General features: G+C 27.5%; 2 protein-coding genes across 2 annotated transcripts; both read left to right on the top strand.

Annotated features, from left to right (window-relative positions):
• The first annotated feature begins 4,120 nt into the window (after positions 1-4,120).
• Positions 4,121-14,135, top strand: LOC116765681 (uncharacterized). Its single transcript, XM_032655257.2, has 4 exons — positions 4,121-4,425; positions 4,987-5,118; positions 7,687-8,132; positions 13,890-14,135. Exons 2-4 carry the CDS (start codon positions 5,098-5,100, stop codon positions 14,047-14,049), a joined length of 627 nt encoding a protein of 208 aa, XP_032511148.2. The 5' UTR covers positions 4,121-4,425; positions 4,987-5,097; the 3' UTR covers positions 14,050-14,135.
• Positions 14,136-14,838: 703 nt separating this feature from the next.
• Positions 14,839-16,502, top strand: LOC116765465 (larval cuticle protein LCP-30-like). Its single transcript, XM_032654916.2, has 3 exons — positions 14,839-14,959; positions 15,692-15,939; positions 16,115-16,502. Exons 1-3 carry the CDS (start codon positions 14,846-14,848, stop codon positions 16,455-16,457), a joined length of 705 nt encoding a protein of 234 aa, XP_032510807.2. The 5' UTR covers positions 14,839-14,845; the 3' UTR covers positions 16,458-16,502.
• Positions 16,503-21,979: the final 5,477 nt, after the last annotated feature.

Below are 21,979 nucleotides of genomic sequence, written 5' to 3'. Positions count from 1 at the left end.
GTACCATCAAAAAACTATAAGAAGATTTGTATTATATACTAATTATTTTGAAAGAAGTTTCCCAAATAGGCAAGCAAATACAATGTAGGCTTTTTCGAACTTTAATGTTGGTTTTGGTAGGGTATTAGCACGGGCATTATGGAGCCATATTTTTGTGAAAAACTAATCAAAAAATTTGTGGAAATTTGTCAAAAATACTATTCAAAAAGTAATTAAGCCCCTTTGCAACGCCATGTTCAATAATCAAGTATTGTTATTTTAGTTAGACTAGCGCCGTGTCATAAAGCTCAATCCAACCGATCTGAGGTTAGGCACAAATTTTCCGGATTTTATCAGAGCTGAAGACTGGCTGTCACCTTGTCGGATTTTTAGTCCACTGGACTACTGGAATATGAATTATGATCACTTTTAGAGAATAAGTTTTGTTCTTATATAAATGAAATAATAATTTGGGTCCCTCAAATAATTCAAAAACTAGTCAGTGAAAAATTCATCAAAAAAAGTGTGGGCTGCTTTTGATTACCAGCTTCAACCTGTAACGCACTGTTTTGCAGCCAATGGAGACTTAAAATCATTTTTATTTATTATAGATGGCTTTATATAATGTGTTACGCTGATATATTGTATTGGTGTTGGAATTAATTCGTATCGTTTTTTTTTATTAAAAGAATACGAAAAAACTAATATTTTTAGGATTTACTACGCGAATTTATTATATTAATTACACAATCCCGACGTTTCTGTTACTTTTCAGCAACCGTGGTCACGGTTTAATTTGGTTATGTAGTTAAAATAATAAAATTCACGTAGTAAATCCTACAAGTATTAGTTTTATTTTTAAGATAATCGCGAAAGTATTAGATCTCATTATAAAAAAATACGAATTTATTTGAAATCAGATTAAAAAATTACCTTATTAAAAATACTTCCCATCGCTTGCCACTACCTTTTTCCATTTCTCAGGTGACTGTCGAATACCTCGTCGAAAATACTCTTCGTTTTTGGAGGCCATCCATGAATCGATCCAATTTTGCCAATCCTCATAAGTTGTTAATTTTTTCCCTCATAAACCATGAGCCATTGATCAGAACAGGTGGTAATACAAAGGGACAAATTAACTTTATCGTGGCTTTTGCTACTTTCCGGCAGTTTTTCCTTCAATGTATGTCTCAAAAGCATCAATTGTATCTGTTAGCGATCCCCAGTGATAGTTTCATTAGGTTTTAATAATTCATAATAAGCCACACAATTTTGATCCCACCAAATACAAAGGAGGAGCTTAGATAGACAATGAATGAATTTAGCTACTGATGATGATGATTGTCCGAGCTTAACCCATGGTCTTCTGCGTTTTAGGTTGTCGTAATATATCAATTTTTCATAGCCAGTAACAATACGATGTAGAAAACTTTTTCTTTTGTACCGTTCAAGCAGCAGTTCACAGGTCATGAAACGTCTTTCAATGTGTCTCGGTTTTAATTCATATAACATCTCATTTCCTTCCTTTTGGATCATTTCCAAAGCTTTAAGGCGTTTTCATATCGTGGATGAATCAACTTCACAAGATGTACACAACTCTTGAAGTGTTTGACATGAATTTTCTTCGAGTAAATCCTCCAATTCTTAACTTCAAATTTTTTTGGCTGGCCAAGTCGTTAGTTCTCGTCAAAATCAAAATCACCACTCTTAAATCGCGCAAATCCTTTCCGAAACATATGGTTAGCTTGTTCACTATAAACTTCTACTAAAATCCGATGACTTTCTGCAGCACTTTTGTTCACATTAAAATAAAACTCCCCGCAAAAGAATAATTAAATTTCGACATAATTAAAAATCTGCCACTTGTTGTTATTTACAATTTAAAATTGAATGCGTCATAAAAACAGTACCTAATAACAGCTGTTCAACGATTAATTTGTTTCTAAAGGTAAAAACAGATCACTGTAATAATCACGCCATCTCTCATCAAAAGCTACGTATTAATTCCAACACCTTAATAATAGAAATAAATAATACGTTTTATAAAAAAATACTTTTTTTCTGGACAATATTTATTTTAAGATTTAGTTTATTTCAATATCATTTTAAATTGCCAAAAAAATAAGAAAATTATACGTAGAATAATATTATTATTCCTTATAAAAAGTAATGAACTTACTGTTCTTTGGATATCATTACAGCTTCATTTTGTTAGAAAATATTTCTATAATATTCTTATATTTCTTGACTTCTTCCAATTATTATAAATGTATATAAGAATTGCAGTTGTGGCCCCTCTGGTAGACCTATATATTTAGTAAAACTTTTACGAAGGAAAATATAATTATTATTACAATGTAATATTTTTGAATAACGAAGTCAATTTTTTTATATAATAACTACAAAACTATGATTTAAATTGGAGATAGATTTAGCGTAACAAAAAAAAAATCCTTACGACGCCAGTAATGTAAATATATGCATTCGTTAACATACATATAATGTATCTATGCAGATTTAAGATGATTATTTTTATTTGAGTCAGTTTTGGATTATAAATATCCTTTTCGGTATTTTTTGCTCAAGCTATAAATAATATTAATTCCACTTCAATTTAATACTTTTTCTTTTTCTTATTAAAAGGTCCTAAAATTATTGAATTTATTAATAAATAAGTTTATTTTAATCGTCACCCTATAGTTATTGTGTTAATAATAACTATATATTTTTTGATCTTTCGTAGTCATGAGATATAATTTTTTATGCAGGAATGTTGGCCACATAATTAATTAGCTTCGATTTTGCATCTTATAAGTATATATTATTGAAGTAATAATATTTATTATAGAAAATAATTTTATACAAGTGTTAATGGACAATATAATATAGGCGACAGTGATAATTAATAATACATTTATAATTTGGAAATAAAATCGCCAAGAAATTTCACTATCTGGATTTAGTAACTGAAACTCATAGCATGGTATTTAAAAGAGAGAAAATAAATTAGGATTCATATTATAAATTGTGTAATAAGTACATTTGTATATTTTGCTTTTTTTATTTAATTAATGTACAGCAAAGAAGGATTAATGTGCTGTTACGATTTTTTTTTTTAATTAAATTATTATAATTATATTTACTCCATTTAGCAATGTGACATGCGAAAGGGCGACGAAAAGTTGAAACGGTGTACTGAAGGTTTCACAATAATAATAATGACTATGAAATAGTAAATATCTTTCTTATAATTTTATAATTTTCAAGTCACTTTGTCATAATGTAATTTATTAAATATGTAATTTATTTCTGTCTTTCCAATAATTACCATACCATACCGATATTGACAAATGAGAATACTATTTTAATGAATGACTCACGTTAGGAAAAGTTCAATAAACGGTAAAAGTCATAAGTTTGACACTAAATACATCTTATTTTAATTTAATATTTAAAAGTTTTGGAGGACGTAATAATACATATAATATTTTAAATCATTATCTGGGTCTGAAATTGTAGGTCCTGTTCTGGAATATGTCTATTCTTGTCTCCTTGAAGGTATGATTTACATCCTAGAAAATATATATCAGAATGAATGGTTGTATTTATTTTAATACAACGGAATTTTTATTGTAACAGTATTTTCTAGAATCTATAGAAACTGGAAAGAAAATCAATAATATATGTGTAAAGCTATAAATCCATGATTATATTACTTTAATCGAAATTATTTAATAAATTAATTGAACCGGTTACGTATAGGTCGCGCAGTATGGGTCACCAATCTGTAGAATACTAGTACTTTCGTACAATTTTCTTCGTGTCCTAATATATTTAAAATTAACGCCAACAAGCTTCGGTCGAGATTCTAATAATAAATTTGTTTCTCTTGTCGAAATAATTTAGATAAATTTAAACTTATAGTTGTACATTAAGTTGAAAGAAACGGAGTATCGAATAGGAAGCAAAAGGAAAATTTAAAATATTTTTTTTAAAAGATCTGTGAACATTTTGCATATGTATGTTCATATATTTCTATTAATTAAAAACAAGTAATAGGTTTTTTGCCATTCCAGCTATTAATTAACATGCGTAGGAATTTCTTACTTCTTTATTTTAACTCTGAAGGATTTTATAGGAACATTTCTATGCGTCAAGCTTTACCGGATTGTCGTCTTCATTCGACATAAGATATTTGTAATAACATTAAATGTGACGCTCCTGTCAGACTGCTTTTGATCCTAAATTCAAGAACCTCGACATTATAAATACAAAATAAATGTGATTGAGACCGCTGTCTATATTAATCTCAAATCCGCGGAGTGTTCTTCAATTATAACTTCAGTGAAGGATGATTTGACATTTAAAATACTATACTGTTTTGTCTCTTTTTCATTGTCATTAAAATGTCACATGTGCATTGGATGTGAAGGCTAAGAAATTAAGGTAATTAGATTTTTTGTAGTTTGCCACCAATATACAATTTTTTTTGTTTTTAATATTACAATTAATACGTTATTGTAGAATTCTTCATCGAATAGGCTGCGTTGTAAAATGGTACGATGAGTTTAATTAGCCTATTATGCTGTTTTTACGCAAGTTTGTAAGGACTTCTTAATGTTTGTAAAGTATTGCATTTTACGAGTTTTGAATTCCATTAAATTTATATTAGTAATTATAATGTATTTGAAGCTGTGAGTTTCCTTTTATGTTGTCATCTTTTAAAGTGCCTTCTCGGATTCATCCTTTATTCTATACTATTTAGAAAAAAAATTATTGTGAGTTAGGATAGTGCACGCTGCAAACTTTGATAATGTCATGAGCTATGCAAATTATTTTGACCTCGTCACACCTGATTCGAGTAGTCTGATCCACTTTTGGTATGTCTCGAATCAAATTTATTATACATCTAAATGTTAATTAAGGCAATGAGGAATACGTTATGTTTTGACGAATATTGGCTGTTATCTAACTAAGATGCTTACTTTATGACACATTCTGATCTAGTTTCAGATACAAAACATAATCTGTGCAGTGAGCAACTTATAGCGGTCGGGGCGGGGACCTACTGCGGCAAAAATTATAACCTGAAAAAATACTGCATAATATTATTTAAAAATGCATCTGACTGGAAAGATTGTAAGTATTGTTAATTTTGACCTAAATAATTTGTTTTATATTTGATATTTAAATTTCACTAAATGTTGTTAATATTGATAAAAATATATTTTTTTGGTTTTAACTCCTTTATTTGTAAATATTTTAAATGTTAACTAATAACAATTTTTAAATGATTCTTTAAACTTAATTATGGAAAATGAAATATATTTTTTATATTGTTTTAGTTGTCATGTTAGTAAATTATTTGCATGTTTATGTCAAAAGTATAATAAAGATTTGAATTAACATGGAGAGGTCATAGGTCAGGATGTTCTTTAGATTAGCAGTTTTGATTAAATAATTTTTAATGATTATTACAATTCCGATGCAATTGTGCAATCTGACATTGATACCAAATACGTTAACCTTCAACCTTATTAAATAAAACAAATTAAGGAGAACTAAAAAGATGGCCTATAATAATTTCGGTTTTAAAGTAACTCGAGAATCCTATTTTTCCTTCCGAGTCCTGGTCGAAATATGAGTAAATTAATAATACTTTGATTATGTATATAATATATAACAAATTACGGATGGGAAATGTTTTTTAAGTTTGAAATGACAGGTAATTGTTGTTACAAAGCGTAAAACAATTGGATTCGTTTTATTTTGTTTTGTTTCAAAGGTTTACCTAAGGTTGTTTTACTCTGTTAGGCCCATTGAACATTTTCAACACTGATTGGTGTTGTTGGTATTGTTAGAATTGAGCGACCTTGACCTGAGATCCTAAGTCGTTAAAATGAATTTCTTAAACTACAATTTTAGAAGAAGTGTTTGATAGAATAAACCAAATAGAATAAAGAGAATTTGGTAGGAGTCTCTGAATTTCAGAAAGGTTTTTAAACATTATGTGCGAGACTATAGACAATAACACACATTAAATAAATTGGGGTAAATTTTTTACAGACGTTGCATTACCGTTAACGTACCTTGGATTATGTTTGAGTGAAAGAATCAAATAAAAAAATCATAATTGACAATATATAAATATAAACGAGAACATTACTTTCGAAGTATACTATTGCAATACTTGTATATGATATTTTTTCATTTGCGATAGATGTTTGTCGTTAGTATCGATACGTGTAAAGAAAAAATATTATCAACACAAGGGTGACTTTAATAAAAAGAGTACATTTATATTAAGACATTGAATTATCCCTAAATTCGCTAATGTTTAAGATAATATAGTACTTTAATTTTAGCCATCCATTTGATAGTATTGTTTAAGTTATTTACGTTAAATTGTGATAGAGTTTCTTGTCAAAGGAAGACAATGAGCCATAGAAATTATATACTCAATATGGCAAAAATATATAACTTTAACAACGTTCATTTAAAAACAACTGTCCAATAATTTCGTTTAAGAACACAGCGATCAAATGGTTAATTTGCCACTTATAAATTATGTGGTTGTTATAATTGGGGTTAATGCCCTCATTTGATTGGCACACCAAACATTCATAACACTATTCGTTAAATTTATTATCTAATAAATATTTTCTTCGCTTTCATACATCTCTTTAATTTTAACTTAATTTGTGTGATCGTTTTTAAAGTTCATTGATTAAACCTCCTTTTTTGCTATAACATTATATGTTAAGTTGTATGCGTATCTATGTCCGTACATAAAAAAAATACTACAAATGTTGATCAGGATAATCGTATGCGAATACTCAAAACTAGAAAAACTCAACCACGTGTAAACCAAAATGTGAGAAAAGAAACATGAATAAAAAAAATATAAAAAGAGAAGATGGTATAATAATACCAACGTACAAAATCGGAGTACAAAAATCCAATAGGAATTTTGAACTCCGATACTATTTATTTTATTATGATAGTGTGTATAACGTTTCTTTGCCCTTTATAAGATGTTCTATAAGAAATTTAGAGACATTCAAATAATGATGCTTCCTAAAATATTACTAAAAACTGTAAATATAAAACTTTACATTTTTGTGTCATTTTATTAAACATTATTAAATATATAAACTTTACAACTAATGTTGAGTGATTCGAAATAAGTCCGTTGCTGGGAACATATTAAATAATAAAGAATGTCATAATTCTAGAACTTTAATGGTGATATATAAATAAAATGAAATAAGTAATGTTCACATCAAATTTTTATATTTTATTTTCAAAATGTTAATGTAACTGTTTATAATCGTATTTAAATAAGGTCAATGTAAGCTAGTCGCTAAGTACCAGTAGGCGGAAAATTATATATGATTATAGCATTGTTTGTCAATAATTAAAGCATGTTTAATAGATTTCATTTAAAATTAAAAGTTTACCATCATTTTCTTTAATTCAAAATCGTTTGTGAGCGTTTATCCATATATACTTTCGTTGATATTTGGTAGTATCTGTTTGAGAATATTTGATAAATAAAGGTTTCCTTAATTACCTGAAAGTTATATATCTCGTAGATTTGTTTGAGAAGCGTCTTTAACTAATGAAAAACGTTTATTACTTAAGATATTATACCTTAAACCAATACAAAGAGTGTCAATTACATATTGTTATTGAATACAATTACAGATGTTGGTGATTTCGATGTGGGCTTTAGTTCAGTGTTCGCCGTTTGATGATGGAAAATATAAACATAAGACATATGATTTTTACGACGACGGAAAGTATTACAGGCCTTTGACCGAAGGGAAATATGTACCGACTGATGAAGGGAAATACACTTATATATATCAAAGAGGAGTTTATCCCTATGACGGTACCTACAAACATTTAGAGAGAGGAGATTCAAATGATTACATTGGCTACCAAATCTACGCTCCTCGGTTCCCATTCGTTCACAATGTGATTAAGTCAATATTAAGAAAATATATTTCACCGGACATCATAGTCATCGGTGAGGGCTTGGAAGAAGAAAGTCCAGAAAGCTTAAACCATGTTAAGGCTGAAGACGAAATAGCTATGAAATGCCGTGTTATCGATTCAGATGCCAAAAATGAAACGGAAGTCGTTAAACCGTAAGTATTCATTAAACATTACATATTAATGATGTTTAGTTTGATACCAATAGTTTTGAAGCATTTCAGAATTAGTTGTTTTAAATTTTAACGGATTTTTTTTATAATTGATTACGAAAACGAAAACATTCTATAAAATACGTTAGGTTTAGGCCCCGAGCAGAAACTTTAACTGGATATTTTGTTGTTTAAATGAAGTGAATCCGCGTCTGTTCCTTACTTCTCGTGACCTTTATACGATCCGTTTAGAGGTCACTGTTCGAGGTTCTTATAAAAATTAGTATTAAATAGATCACTATTATTACATCTTCGGAAATATAGAGTTGTCAATTATGACACAAGAATGTGTTATGATCATTTTGAAATAACACATTATGGTTGAAGGTTTCTTGTGGAATGCCTTTAAACGAATAATGAGAATAGAAAGTTCACGTATTGGAAGAAACAAAACAAAAAAAACTCAAGTTCGTCGTTTTAAATATATTTAAATTGATGCAAATTATTTCTAAAATTGTCAAAAGTAGATAACCTAGTAATTTGATATAAGCTATAAAATATAACAAATTCAAGGATATTCTAGGTCTTTGGTGATTTTAAAAAAAATGTTATACATAATATCGAACGGAGCATATGATTTGCTTATATTATATAATTTGTCGCAGACTTATTTCAGTTCCAATAAAATATATTATCCGATCGCTTCGTTCTTCGCGATGAGGGTACCGGTTTTCTATTTGGAATGCATTTTAATGAAATTCCGTCATAAATTTCTTGTTAAAAGATCCTGTTGAGTTTATTATAGATTAAATAATATTCTGACGTATTTCTGTCACGGAACTCTTATTATTAATTATCAGAAATGTTCCAATCGCCTCAAATTAAATGATAATGAGTTTATAAGGATAATATATGTTATTTTTAATTTCCTACTGTGTCATTTAATTTATTATTGGGGAAACATTGATGTCTGTATTTTACCGTGATGGAATCTAATGAGGACGATATTAAAATGCATAAGTGCATAAACGGTGCGAAGTAATGTCATTAATTGTTTAAAACATTGCATATAAAATGTATATGAAACGCTAGATAAAAAAATAGTAAATACATATTATAAGCTTTTATAAAAAAAATTAGTAGGTAAATTTTGTTTAAATGTTCAACAGTATGTTCTAGTTATTAATTACTGTGGATTTGAAAATAATATTTGTGAATGGTAACAACTTGTTTTATGGAAGGTGTTTAAAATGTAAAAGGGTTCTTCTTTGCAACCCACATTAAATCAATAAAAATAATTTAAACGGTGCCTTAGCTACACAATAAGTAAATTATTATTATAATGAAGCTTTAATATTTATTTATATATTGTCTAATATAATTATTTTACTTCACATATATTGTATTAGAAATTCCTGGAAGAAGAGTCTTTTTTCTTTTGTAATAATTTGAGAACGTATGACGTTCGAGAGCTCAAAGGGTGATTATTGACGTGCTCTTTATGTTTGTTGCTTGTTGCTATCCGAAGCGTATAAAAAATCCGAGCTCTTCTCTACCTAGAAAAGTATTATGGGCATCAAAGTCTCTTGGGGCCGTCCAGTATCTATGATGGAAATCCTCTGGGCATATTTTAATTTTTCTTTCACTAGTATGCGTGTTGAACACAAAAAAGTATTCTCATTATACGCAGACTAAACATATCGTTAGTTTAAAAATATTCTACTCATTTAAATTTCTTTTACTATTTTTTTGTGATAATTTCATCTCTATTTGTATTGTGGGTTTAACAAACCCTGTTCATTCTAGAAGGGTTCATTGATCCTTGCCAATATTTACGTAGATAAATTTATCTTGCGATAAGATTAAAGTTTTGACTTAACAAATTGATCGATTATAATATTGACATATTAGATTTATCTCTTTTTTTCGAACCGTGAAGAGTTTAATACCTTTAAGTTATTTACAACAATTAATTTTGACAGTTTAAAATGTTTACAAAAAATCTATTTGTTATTTAATAAAATATTTATTTGCAATTGTGCCTTTATATTAGTGAATGGATGGTTATTGACTTGTTCTTTGTGGTCTTTAGTTTGTATTGATACACATAGTTTAATTCAGCTTTTGTCATTCTTCAAAAATGTGTTGAATTACAAACCAACGAGAAAAGAAAGGGTATTAACATTCATGACTTTATCAAATATTATTATTGTTTAAAAATTACATAAATAAATAGTTCGACCCTACTACCTCTGGGGCTGATATCTTCATATATGTATGCCATATTTGATAGGAATTAGAAATAAGTTGAAACATTGTGAAGAATAAAACAATGTCAGTATAAATTTGAAATAATAAAAAATGTAATATTTGTAATTTTGCTATATCATCTTAACTCTATATCGAGGTTTTGCAATTAAATATTCGTAGGCGCTTTTAAATAAAAGCTTTGAACACTATGAAGTCCAGTTTAATAGTTATCATGTTTATGTATACTATATATATTTGCAGTGCTGTAGATTTTATTTCCATTGAACATTTTTGGTATCAAAAATTCTTTTGCTATTTTTTTCACCATCCTCCAGGACAGAATAGATTTTGAGGATAGAAGATGATTCTGTCTTTTGCATTATTTGAAACAAAACTGCAATATAAGGATAAACACCACATTGATATTTATAAGACAAATGTTTTATAATACAGAGAGTTTCTAAACTTCTCCTTAAAATTAAAAAAGCTTCACAAATATCTTTACATAGTAATGTATACAGCAATTTCAGGTAAATGAAAGTTATGTATGAAATAACAAACATCATATGAGATAGCTTTAATAAAATATAAGTAATTTAAAAAAAGTTCCGAGTCCATAGATAAGATATATGACGAAGTAGGAAAAACAAAAAACAAGGGTAGTGTCCGTAAAATTTAACCATCAATTCACTAATGTATAGGCGCCATTGCAAACAGAAAAAAAATATTCTTTAGTAAATATATCATTAAATATTTTGTTTTTGTAATCGTTTTTAGCTCTCAAAATTAATATTATTATTTTGATTTGAAAACATAATAACAGCAGAACTTAATTAACTGGATAATAATTTTTATGTTTAACCTATATTTTGTCATAAGCAAATAAGAAAACTATTTGAATTGACCAACAACTTTAATATACAGGGTAACGAAAGGTTTTACACAGTTAATGTTTTGATCATAGTATTTTTTCTTTTAACATAATCTCTTTTCTCCAGACATCTCTATGACAGATTTATATTAAATGTGTTAAACAGGTAAAGCCTCTTAAAAAATTATAGTTATTTATTGCCAAACAAGCAACATTTTAGATTCAAAGCTTATTTTTTATTCAATTTATATTTTTAATTAAAAAAATATTGGTATATTGCAATGAAACGATGTAATGGGCATATTAAATTTTTTATGGTCATTTATTACAACATTAATTGTATTATTGATTAAATTGCGGAACTTCCTGTTCGAAGTCCCCTGTTTATGAATAAGAAGTACTTGACGACCCCTATATAGATTTATTGCGAATACACTATTATTAACTTTAAGCTGGTCGAATCTAGCTTTGGTAAAGAAACTACATCTCGAATGTGGGCTGCCTCGTACGGGAAAATACAAATCTATCACACAAGATTAAGATACGCTTGCCACCTTTAGCATAAAAAACTTTGTATGTCAATTCGTCTAACATAGTGAAGGTTAAAAATAAAATAAAATATTTCGTAGTTTTTGAACCAAAAAAAAATCTACATAGCGTCATATTAACGGTTTTAAGAAAATAAAATTTGTAGTGTCTATATTCAAGTGGCTATGGCTTTCATAAGAGCGGAGAGAATACGCTAAGCCTCTATGCATCCAAGTAACCTTCTAAGAAGCGCCGTTGATTTGCCGCTAAAGGTTTCTACCCGACCTCTAATGACGGAAAAGGTGAATCGATGAGTCGTTTAATGCAATTTATTATGACAATTGTTATTGAATAAATACGTTGTGCAACACCTGTATTAGAATTTAACTAGTTTTTGATTACGCTAAGTGCACATAAAATTCAAGAATATTCTTGTTATTGATAGGATAAAATTAACTGTTACTGGGATAAAATGAATTTGGTGTCTATACACGTTTTTATTATCTATATCAATATATAGATTTTGAATTTTAATCCGAAGATTCGATTATTTTTTGATTGAAGTTTTATTTAACCTTGTGTTAAAAGAGCTTATTTTAAATAAGATGACAAAAATATCTTTATATTTGAGTAGAATTTGTTGAATTCTCAATCTTAAATGTATTTTTAATGCTATCGAGTCAAAAGTTTTTGATATGAGTTAAATTAAAAAATATATATATTTGAAGATTACCTAAACAAAGAATCGCATGAAAATAGCTCGTGTGCCTTATATGCTTGCAGGTGCTACTGTAGTCATGGTTTCATTAAGAATGTCGGCATAGCGCTAATGAGTTTTAAATTTTACTTTTGAATAGAAATACTATGATGTAAATAATTTTAAATGTTTGATTGAAAATTAAACAACTAAAGATTTTCTTAAATTAAACTCTTATAACGTGTAGATAAAAAATAATACAGTTAAACATAAGTCAGAAAGACATTCAAGGCTATAGGAAAACAAAGGAAAAAATATTTAGTATGTATCATACAAATATACTTTGTGTTAACGATGACTTCAAACTCCCAGTTTTCGTTTTATAATTATGTCTGTATGTTGATATTGTCTATTGTTATGAAATTTTATTGATCTTTTAAATCCAGTCACAGAAATACTTTATTAGCTTTATCTATTTTTTATTGTTGAGATAACAAATCTCAAACCTTTTTGCTTACATTTTGGTGTTTACAAAAAAATTTTGTACGCTATGATAAAAAAAAATTATACATTGTAATTAGAAAAGTAACTTTGCTTAATAGTTTTCATTACCATTTGAACACTTATCAGATGAACAAATAAATATGAAATCCAAAAGACAGAGTCTAGATTTTAGCTCTGAAAAATATCATATCCGGTAAAACTTCAAGCAAAGCCAGTATAAAAAATATACATATATCATAATTATATTTTGAATAAAATAATTTTTAACAAAAAAAAACCGAATTCAAGCAGTGAACTAAAAAGCAAAAAATAAATTTACTTCGTACAAAGTAATACGTATTTTCATTTAGTTAAATAAAAAATAATATTAAATAATTATTTTATAATTTTGAAGTCTGTGCCAAGTAAATGCAATTGAAACCTTACTACAATATCAAATTACGAAGTACACACAATAATAATTGCCTGCCATCATCATCATCTGACCTTGGTTTCTTTATCATGGGACCACCTTTAAAATATTTTCTTTCCAATAGAAAAACAATCATCAAAATCGGTTCATAAAGACGAAGTTATCAGCGAACAAACATAAAAAAAAGCATATATACGATCGAATTAAGAAACCTCCTCCTTTTTCAAGTCGGTTAATAATATTATATATCAATTATCAAGTAATTAAATATATTAGGTATATATAAAAATAATGCATGTACAGTTTAAGTTTTGTTGTATATTTTTATGTAGTACAATTACAAAGCTTGTTAGGAACATAAAATTTAATCTTAAGTCTTAATGGTTATAAAAGAATCATATACATCCATGAAATGTGCTAAAATTTTATTATGGAAGCACTTTATATGAAATAAGAGATAATTTTCAATCTATTAATTTGTATTTTTAACAATTTCAGTTTCCCTCCCCACCTAAACATTAAGGAAGGTGAGAAGTTGGGTACAATTTACAATTTCAAAGGAAGCAAAGTGTTAAGTCCGGCCAAGGATCCCTTAACAAAGAAAGTCAAATTAGAATACGAAGTGTTCGTGAGGATTGTAGAAGATTTTACAGAGTAATATAGATTATGTAAATTATGAAGCTATACGTTAGATACTTTAATACAGCCGGATGTTAAATTATAATAAACTATTACTAAAAACTATTTATCGTTTTATTTTTTTAAGTGAATTGAAAATATTATGATTTTATTTCAAATTTAATATTGTTGTTCTATCAGAATTAGTCTGTGCAAAATCAAGAAATATATTATTTCGTTTAGGGTTTTTAATTCATTGCTTTATATTTTATTACATAAGATTAAATATATTATAGGATAGAAACAAAACTAATGTAAGGTAGGAAAAATTCTTTGCCAGATATAATTATTTACTGTTTGTACAATTTAGTTAGAAAAATATTTTCTTAGTTTTTTATGTACACAAATTTCGTTGAATTTATTTTAGTAAAGAAATTTTAAAAAGGTATTACGAAACTTATTTTTATTTTACTTAACTCCTACAAAAATGTCCAATGATGTAAACAAAACAAAAAAAGATGTAATCAATATTGTATATGCTCATATTAATATTTTCAACAAAGACAATAAAAGATGCAAGGAACTCAGACAATGACTGATCTATGCCAACTACAAAATAGCATTGTGAGACGATTCACATAAAGAATTCCGTTGCCGGAAGACGGGACAAAAGCAATTATTACATTTTTGCAGAATGATCGAATTTTTGAATATGGGTGCGGCTCATGTCGTTATACATCTAATCGGACTAAATAAGGTATGCCCAATGTCATCACAACGAATACAAAATGTAAATTACCTTGTCTACATATTGGGCGCTCCCATTACTGCAATAAATGTTCCATTTTGGAAATACTTGGCTCTATAAAATCGATGGGCAGGATGTTGTGGGTACCATTGTCTATTTTACTTTCAGTATTACAACTTTAGGAAAAATGAAGGGAGCACTGGTAAGTATATTAAAAAAATTTAAACTAACTCTATACAACATTTAAATAATCTAGTAATTGTTATTAATGATACATAAGCCCATTGTCACTAATTCTTTGTATTAGACATTTTTACTTGTTTATATGTTACGTTCTATTTTTTTTGAGAAGATAACAATTTAAAACCTTTTTTTTTAAGTCTTTACTTAAACGAAATTTTCTTTATCGACAGACAAAGTGATTTGATTATATCTACTTGACTAAAATACATTTTCATTAAATAATAATTCCAAAATTATTTTTAGATTTAAGTATGAAAAACTACTCAAGAGAAAATATATATTCTTTTACTTAAAGTCTAAAACACTAAATTCGTTTTTTGGATGCTTTTCACAACAGGAAGTAGCTTTAGGACCTTGTCGGTTTCGTTATTTACTGTATATATATTTTATGGATAGTTTTACATACCATGTTATAATGAGCCACCTCTAAATCATACCAGCCGTTTTTACTAGACGGCTGATATACACGAAAATTTTAAAATATTGGTAGAAAATAGATTTATAAGTCTTAAATTTAAAGAATACTAATTTAGTTTTTATTTAATTTTGGATTACTGTCACTGAGAAATTAGCATAAATCGGAAATTTTGTCTAGTTAATGTATGAACCTTTCTATTTGTTATTATATGCATTTTTCAACATACCATATTCCTTTCAATCCTAATTAAATGTGGGTATTTATTGATTACAGGTGATACTTCTAGTCATAGGGCTTGTCAATTTAATAAAAGCCGATGATGGCAAATATCGGCCCGAGGTAAATGGTGACAAAAGCGGTAAATACTTAGCTTCAAATGATGGAAGATACTACGACTACAACAGATACAAGAATTATTTAGGACCAAACAGATTTTACTATCAAAATGCTTTCCAACCTCAATATTATCAACCTTACCAACAACTTGCTACGCCATTCGCTACATTAAAGAAAGACGCCAGGTGATTTTTTTGCCATTTAAATAAAGACTTTTTATAAAGCAAAATTTTTGTATATTATAGTAATTGATCACATGCATTGTGTAAATTGTTTCATAATGAGTTGTAGCTTTAATTTTTTAAAATTTTAATTTCATAAAATCCTAGAAGAATAAAGTGAAAAATATTTTTGTTTCAGTGCGGCTGTCCCCGTTGTTAATAATCCTCAACCCGTCGTAGTAACGACGGCGCGTCCCGTTTTGTCCACCGCAGCACCGATTCACATATATCCAAAAAGTTACGGAAACGAAGGTTATGCTAGAATCTTAGAACAAGACAGCGATTCTAACGAACACAGCTACCAGTACAAATACAGGACTGAAAATGGTATAAATGCTGGAGAAACTGGAGAAATAAGCCCATCTGGAGGCACCAGAGTCAGAGGATTTTACGAATATGTTGGAAGCGATGGTCTTACTTACCGAGTAGACTACACTGCTGATGAAAATGGCTTCCGTCCCTCAGGTGCTCATCTTGTTTGAAACCCTAAATAAAATTTCGTTAAAATAAATCGATTCGAAGAGCAAGTTCGTAGTTTTATTGTTTTCAACTTGTTTTTATTCGCTGTCATAAAATACAAGGTACAGTTAATATATTTTATTGCTTATTTCTAACACCTTAAATAAAGCAATTGATTAAATTTTATTTCAAAATGAATATTTCTTAATTTTATTTAAATTTAAAATTTTGTCGAGGCATATTGAGGTTTAATTCTCGATATTTATTTCAAGGACACAAGCATTTTAATACATTAAGGATATAAATTAGATTAATAAAATGTCTAGGTTTCTTTGACACACGTTCTGTATGTCTAAACTTCATTCATTCTGGGTTTTATAGGTATATCTTAAAATCTGTCATTGAAAATAATTTTTAAGGTAAAATCTGAGGCTTTAACAGGTCATTTTATACTATAATATTATATATAATATATTGAAGAATGGTTTTACTTTGTTTGTTGACTCAAATATCTTCAACGTCTGCTATCAATCTGATCTAGTATGTTAAAAAGTCATCTGAACTGATGTCTAAAACCGGTTACACACTTCATTCTTTACATATTTGCAAAAATATTGAAATCAGCATAATAGTGAATAGACATAGTTTTTATCAAAATTTGCTTTTATTTCTACTATAATTAGTTTTGTTTTATCTTCCTTACTTGATACAAAAGAATTTTCATAGAACCAACGCATGTTTTGAATTCAGCTTGATTAAGTGTATTGAATTGAAAAAAACAACGATTTGTATTAAATTAATACCTATTTGTTCATGTCTCTACTCCAACCCTCAGGTACATTAATACGCTCTACATTCAGCCTTTTTAGTCTCAAAACCATGTTTTCCTGTAGCAAACCAGAATTCAGCCAGGAGAAGAAGTATTTCGTAGATGTAATTTTTTGCTAAAATCGTTCTCCTTCATGAGATATTAACTTTCGCTAGTAAATTTTTATGAGTATCTTAATAACGTGGAATAATTTCAACATTCAGTTTAACAGTTACCACCTTTGGCAGAGGTACCTTCAAATTTTTTGTCGAATATTACGATTATACAAGTAAAGTACAAAATACTATTTTAAAAATAATAATAATACAGTAAACTCACATTAAAAACATATAAGCAAGTTCAAAGCTTACTCAATTATAGTTAAGCACCCTTTAAAAAAACACTCGGAAAGAAACCAAAAGACGGAAAGGATGGATGAATGAATTAAATTACTATTAAATCCTAGAATAGAATTAAATTAAAATTTATAACTTTAATGAAAATATGAAAGCAATTGGATTCAACTAACTCAATATATTTTTTTACAAAATTTACTGACGTAATATTCTTTAAACAATGTTTATAAGAATGATCGGAGACACATTATTATCAAATTTCTTATGTTTTGTGATGTAATGAACAAACTGATATATTTACCTAATTTTTATAGTCCTATTGATATTGTATATACAAGGGATTATTATTATTAACGCAAAATCTATTTTATAATTTATCATTCTTCGCTGGTATTGCTTTATATAAATTAATTTTACAATTTTTTTTTATTTGTCATTCTAAAATATAACATTAGATATAAATAGAAAGAAAAGTTGTTTATATTTATGTAGCAAGCTGCAAAGACAAAGTTAATAATTTTAGTATTAGATATTTTTATTACTAATTTAAATTCAAAATATACTTGCTTCATTAAAAATTTAAAAAAAAAACACGAGTTAATATGTAATATAAATATGATATTGTCCTTTAAGTTTCTATTATGAAATATATTCGAAAAGTAATTCGTATTTGAAATTTGTTTTATTATGTCGAGCTTTTTAGTATGTCAAACGTAGTTTGATGTTGTTTGCATATCAATTTTTTGGTTTTATTTCACAGCACTACTTAAAGGTTAATTAAACAAACATATATAATAATAGTTCCACTTATAATTATGATATAAATTATATCCAGTTTTTGGCAATTTGTTCCTTCCTATTTGTATATTGAATAAAAATGATATACGCTGGGTTTCGACGACTTACATAACTCTTTGTGACAAAGTTTATTATTCTGTATTTAAATCTTATTATGTGATATTTTGTATATTATACGTTATTATTTTACACCACAGTCTGTAGTGGTGACTTCTATTTAGCGTTGTTTTTTTTATTAATAATAAATTTTATAATGTAATGATGTCTGAGATTTTCGGTTGTACTAATTTAAATATAACTAAGGTTTACGGATATTACTACGCGATTTTCATTATTTTAAAGCTACATAATAGACACGTTTCAGTTCCTTTGCAGCAACGGTGATCTCGTCTGCCCGTGATCGTTTAGTAATATCCGAAAACCTTAGTTTTAATTTGGTTTTTAAATAATATAACAATAACACAACCTTGTAAATAAAAAAATATGACCCAGGTCTTTAGCTATTAGAAAATAAGTCTAATAAGATAAGGTCAGTTATTTATCAATCGATTGATAGGATAATTATAGATCCTGTCAATATTTAATAATAATCTAATAACGAGGAGGTGGAGAATTCTTAATCCAAATTTAATGAACCGCTTCTTTTTTTCTGTGTGTATGGAAATATTGAAATATAAATGTAAGTATAAAAAATAAATAAATATTGAAATATATATGCATACGAATGTTACTATTAGTATTACAGATTATATGTGCAATTTTGCAATAACTACTTAAAATTATTACATTCAGTAGAAATAAAATTATTTCTTTTTATTTATTTGACGTTAAATTATTATGGAAAAATAATAAATTACCATTAATAAAGAATTTGTGTACTTGTTATCGGAATGTCAAAAGGTTTTTTTTATTAAATATAAATGGTTAAGTTAGAGTTACACTCGCTATCAAAGGATTCCAAATATCCACAAAGAAGAGCAAAAAGTATCATGTTCGTTTTATATATTTATTTTTAAACAAGTACGACAGTAGATAAATGTGGAAACTACCCCAGCTAGTGCCAGTAGTAGTAGTAGTGCAAAAAAGGAAAAAAAAATATAGAAAAGAAAGACGACGTGAGAAAGTAGAATGAATTCGAAATAGAAGATAATCTTACAGAAAAATGGTTTTGTTATTTTGAGTTATATATGACAAAATCTTAAAATTATGAAAAAAAAATAAGACAACATATGCAAGCTAATAGCAAAGAAAAGTGGTTGTTTTAATGCACAGGATTAAGGCATAGGATGAAAATAGAGAGAAATATAGAGAAAGTGAAAAGAAGTAGGTAAAGATGACGGAAACGGAAATGAAGTTTATAATATGTCTAAACGTTGACAGTTCAAGGCAACACTATACGTATTGCACACAATACACAATTGAAACCATATACATAAAATATTATGGCACAAAGTAGGTCTCAACACAAACAGTTATGAAAGAAAATGGACATCTACAACGTTGAAACCAATATCAGTAACGACAAAACACTTATTTGTTGATAGTCAATTCCAAATACAAGCTTAACAAACTTTAAATGTAATATCGATTTTTACATAGATTTTTGAGTCATCAAACGTTTTACTTTTTCAAGATCAAACATTTAAAACTATACAGATTACTTTACATAATTTTTTATTAATTATTATATCACATTTTCACAACATAATCAAGTTTTAGTTTTGGATTTTTTGCGTATTATTAAGTAAATTATATAAATAAGCATATTATTGTTCGCTTATTTCTTTATTTTTATAGATCTATAGAGACTTATTTGATATGTATTATAATATTTTCTGACAAAGTTTCAAGTTGTTCTAAAACAAAAGGTTCTTGACTTCAACTACTAATATTATTTAGTTCGGTTATTACGCAAGACGCTGTTCTTATTCTTTAATATTTCACATCATGAGTATGTTATAATTAATCTTTTATTTATTTATTTTTCTAAATTACCTTTTCTGTTTTGTTTAGAATGTAGTTATATAGGGTGCACTCCATGGCTAGCCAGAGGTTCCAGGGAAACTGCTTAAACATATCTTTCAATAAAAATTACATAATTAAAATAATACGACTACTACAGTATTTTAACCCCGATGTCGGAGTAGCAATAATCACATTCTATTCATACTATCGCTTCTGAAATATTAGAAATCTTCTGGTTCACACAGTCAGGTGTTCATTCCACGAAGTCGGCAGCTTAACTAGTTGTATTATAATTAATTCACACAACGGTATTACCTCAGCGGTGTTCTTAAAATATTCAATATATATTTAGTCTACGTAGCAATATTTTCATGATCAAATTGGTGATTTTACAATTGCAAATCATTGCGATCAAACCTCTCTACTTTTTGTAATATACACACGTACATACTTGGTTTATTTGATTCCAACAAAACGTTTATAAGAAATATACGGCTTATCTCATTATGATTTGACATTACTAAAGTAAAAATTATAATATCAATTGATTTCATAAACAAAAAATAAAAAAATATAATCTTTCTCTCTTCCTCTCTTATTTTCAAATCAGTATTTATTTCAACCTTCATTGAAAGCATTGTTATATTCTGCTCTTTCTGAACAAAGACTCACTTTATGATTTGATTTTTGAAATAAAATTTGTTATCAATATAATATACAGCCACTGAGGTTTTTGTGATCGACGGTGGTAAATTCTCACGAGCTTCTCACATGACTGGTTGCGAATCATTTAAATAAACCATAAAATTGAATGAAATTAAAAATAACTTTATATTACAAGCAACTATTGTTAGCTTAATATTATAGCCAAATTTTACAATAGAAATGTAGTTTGTCTTTTTCGATAAATAAATAGTAATTTATTAAAAATAATCCTTTCATAGACAAAACATAACAAATATATTTTAAAGTATTTTGATTTTTAATTTCGAAAATGAGTACACTAATTTCATTTAATTAAACAGTTTTTAAGTAACAAAAAAAATTATATTTGAATATTTCGGAATATTGACCAATAAGAAGATAGACATTGTGGTTATTTGTTTTTGGTAGCTATTTAAATTTTATATTTATTATTTTACTATCACTGGAAAACCGGACAAAAAGTTGTGAATTCGTATCTATCAGACTTAAATCTTAATCTGTCAAATGAGAAAAAGAAACATACTTTATATTATAATTTTATAGGTACCTTGGTATTTATTAATCATTTTAACGGATCTAAAATCAATACAAATTAAGACGGTACATCAAATTATATAAAACAGGATGCTATAAAATACGGTCTTCTTCATATTATCAGTATGTGTAGACATGAAAAAAAAAACCAAGATCGAATCGATTTCCGTGACTTCGATTGAAACAAAATTTATGGAGGTTAATGTTTTGTTATTCCTATACAAATACCAAATCAGAATATTATTTAATACAACGTTAAAATTGTCCTCAATGTGAAATTGGAGCACCTATTCCAGTTTCTTAAAATTCTGTTTCATTTTTATTCATCTGCTAGAACGATGTTATATAAATTATGTTACTAGAATAAATTATAAAGAAT

Source organism: Danaus plexippus, chromosome 11 (assembly GCF_018135715.1).
Source record: "Danaus plexippus chromosome 11, MEX_DaPlex, whole genome shotgun sequence".
In the NCBI taxonomy this organism is placed as follows: Eukaryota; Metazoa; Arthropoda; class Insecta; order Lepidoptera; family Nymphalidae; genus Danaus; species Danaus plexippus.
Note: the sequence above shows the minus strand (reverse complement) of the source record. Positions and strands in the feature narration are given on the sequence as shown.

Excerpts from the sequence above, each read along its gene's own strand:
- LOC116765681 (XM_032655257.2), top strand. The coding sequence starts at position 5,098 with ATGCATCTGACTGGAAAGATT. Across the intron at positions 5,119-7,686 it reads TGCATCTGACTGGAAAGATT|ATGTTGGTGATTTCGATGTG; the intron begins GTAAGTATTGTT and ends ATACAATTACAG. Across the intron at positions 8,133-13,889 it reads GAAACGGAAGTCGTTAAACC|TTTCCCTCCCCACCTAAACA; the intron begins GTAAGTATTCAT and ends TAACAATTTCAG.
- LOC116765465 (XM_032654916.2), top strand. The coding sequence starts at position 14,846 with ATGTTCCATTTTGGAAATACTTGGCTCTATAAAATCGATGGGCAGGAT. Across the intron at positions 14,960-15,691 it reads GAAAAATGAAGGGAGCACTG|GTGATACTTCTAGTCATAGG; the intron begins GTAAGTATATTA and ends TATTGATTACAG. Across the intron at positions 15,940-16,114 it reads ACATTAAAGAAAGACGCCAG|TGCGGCTGTCCCCGTTGTTA; the intron begins GTGATTTTTTTG and ends TTTTTGTTTCAG.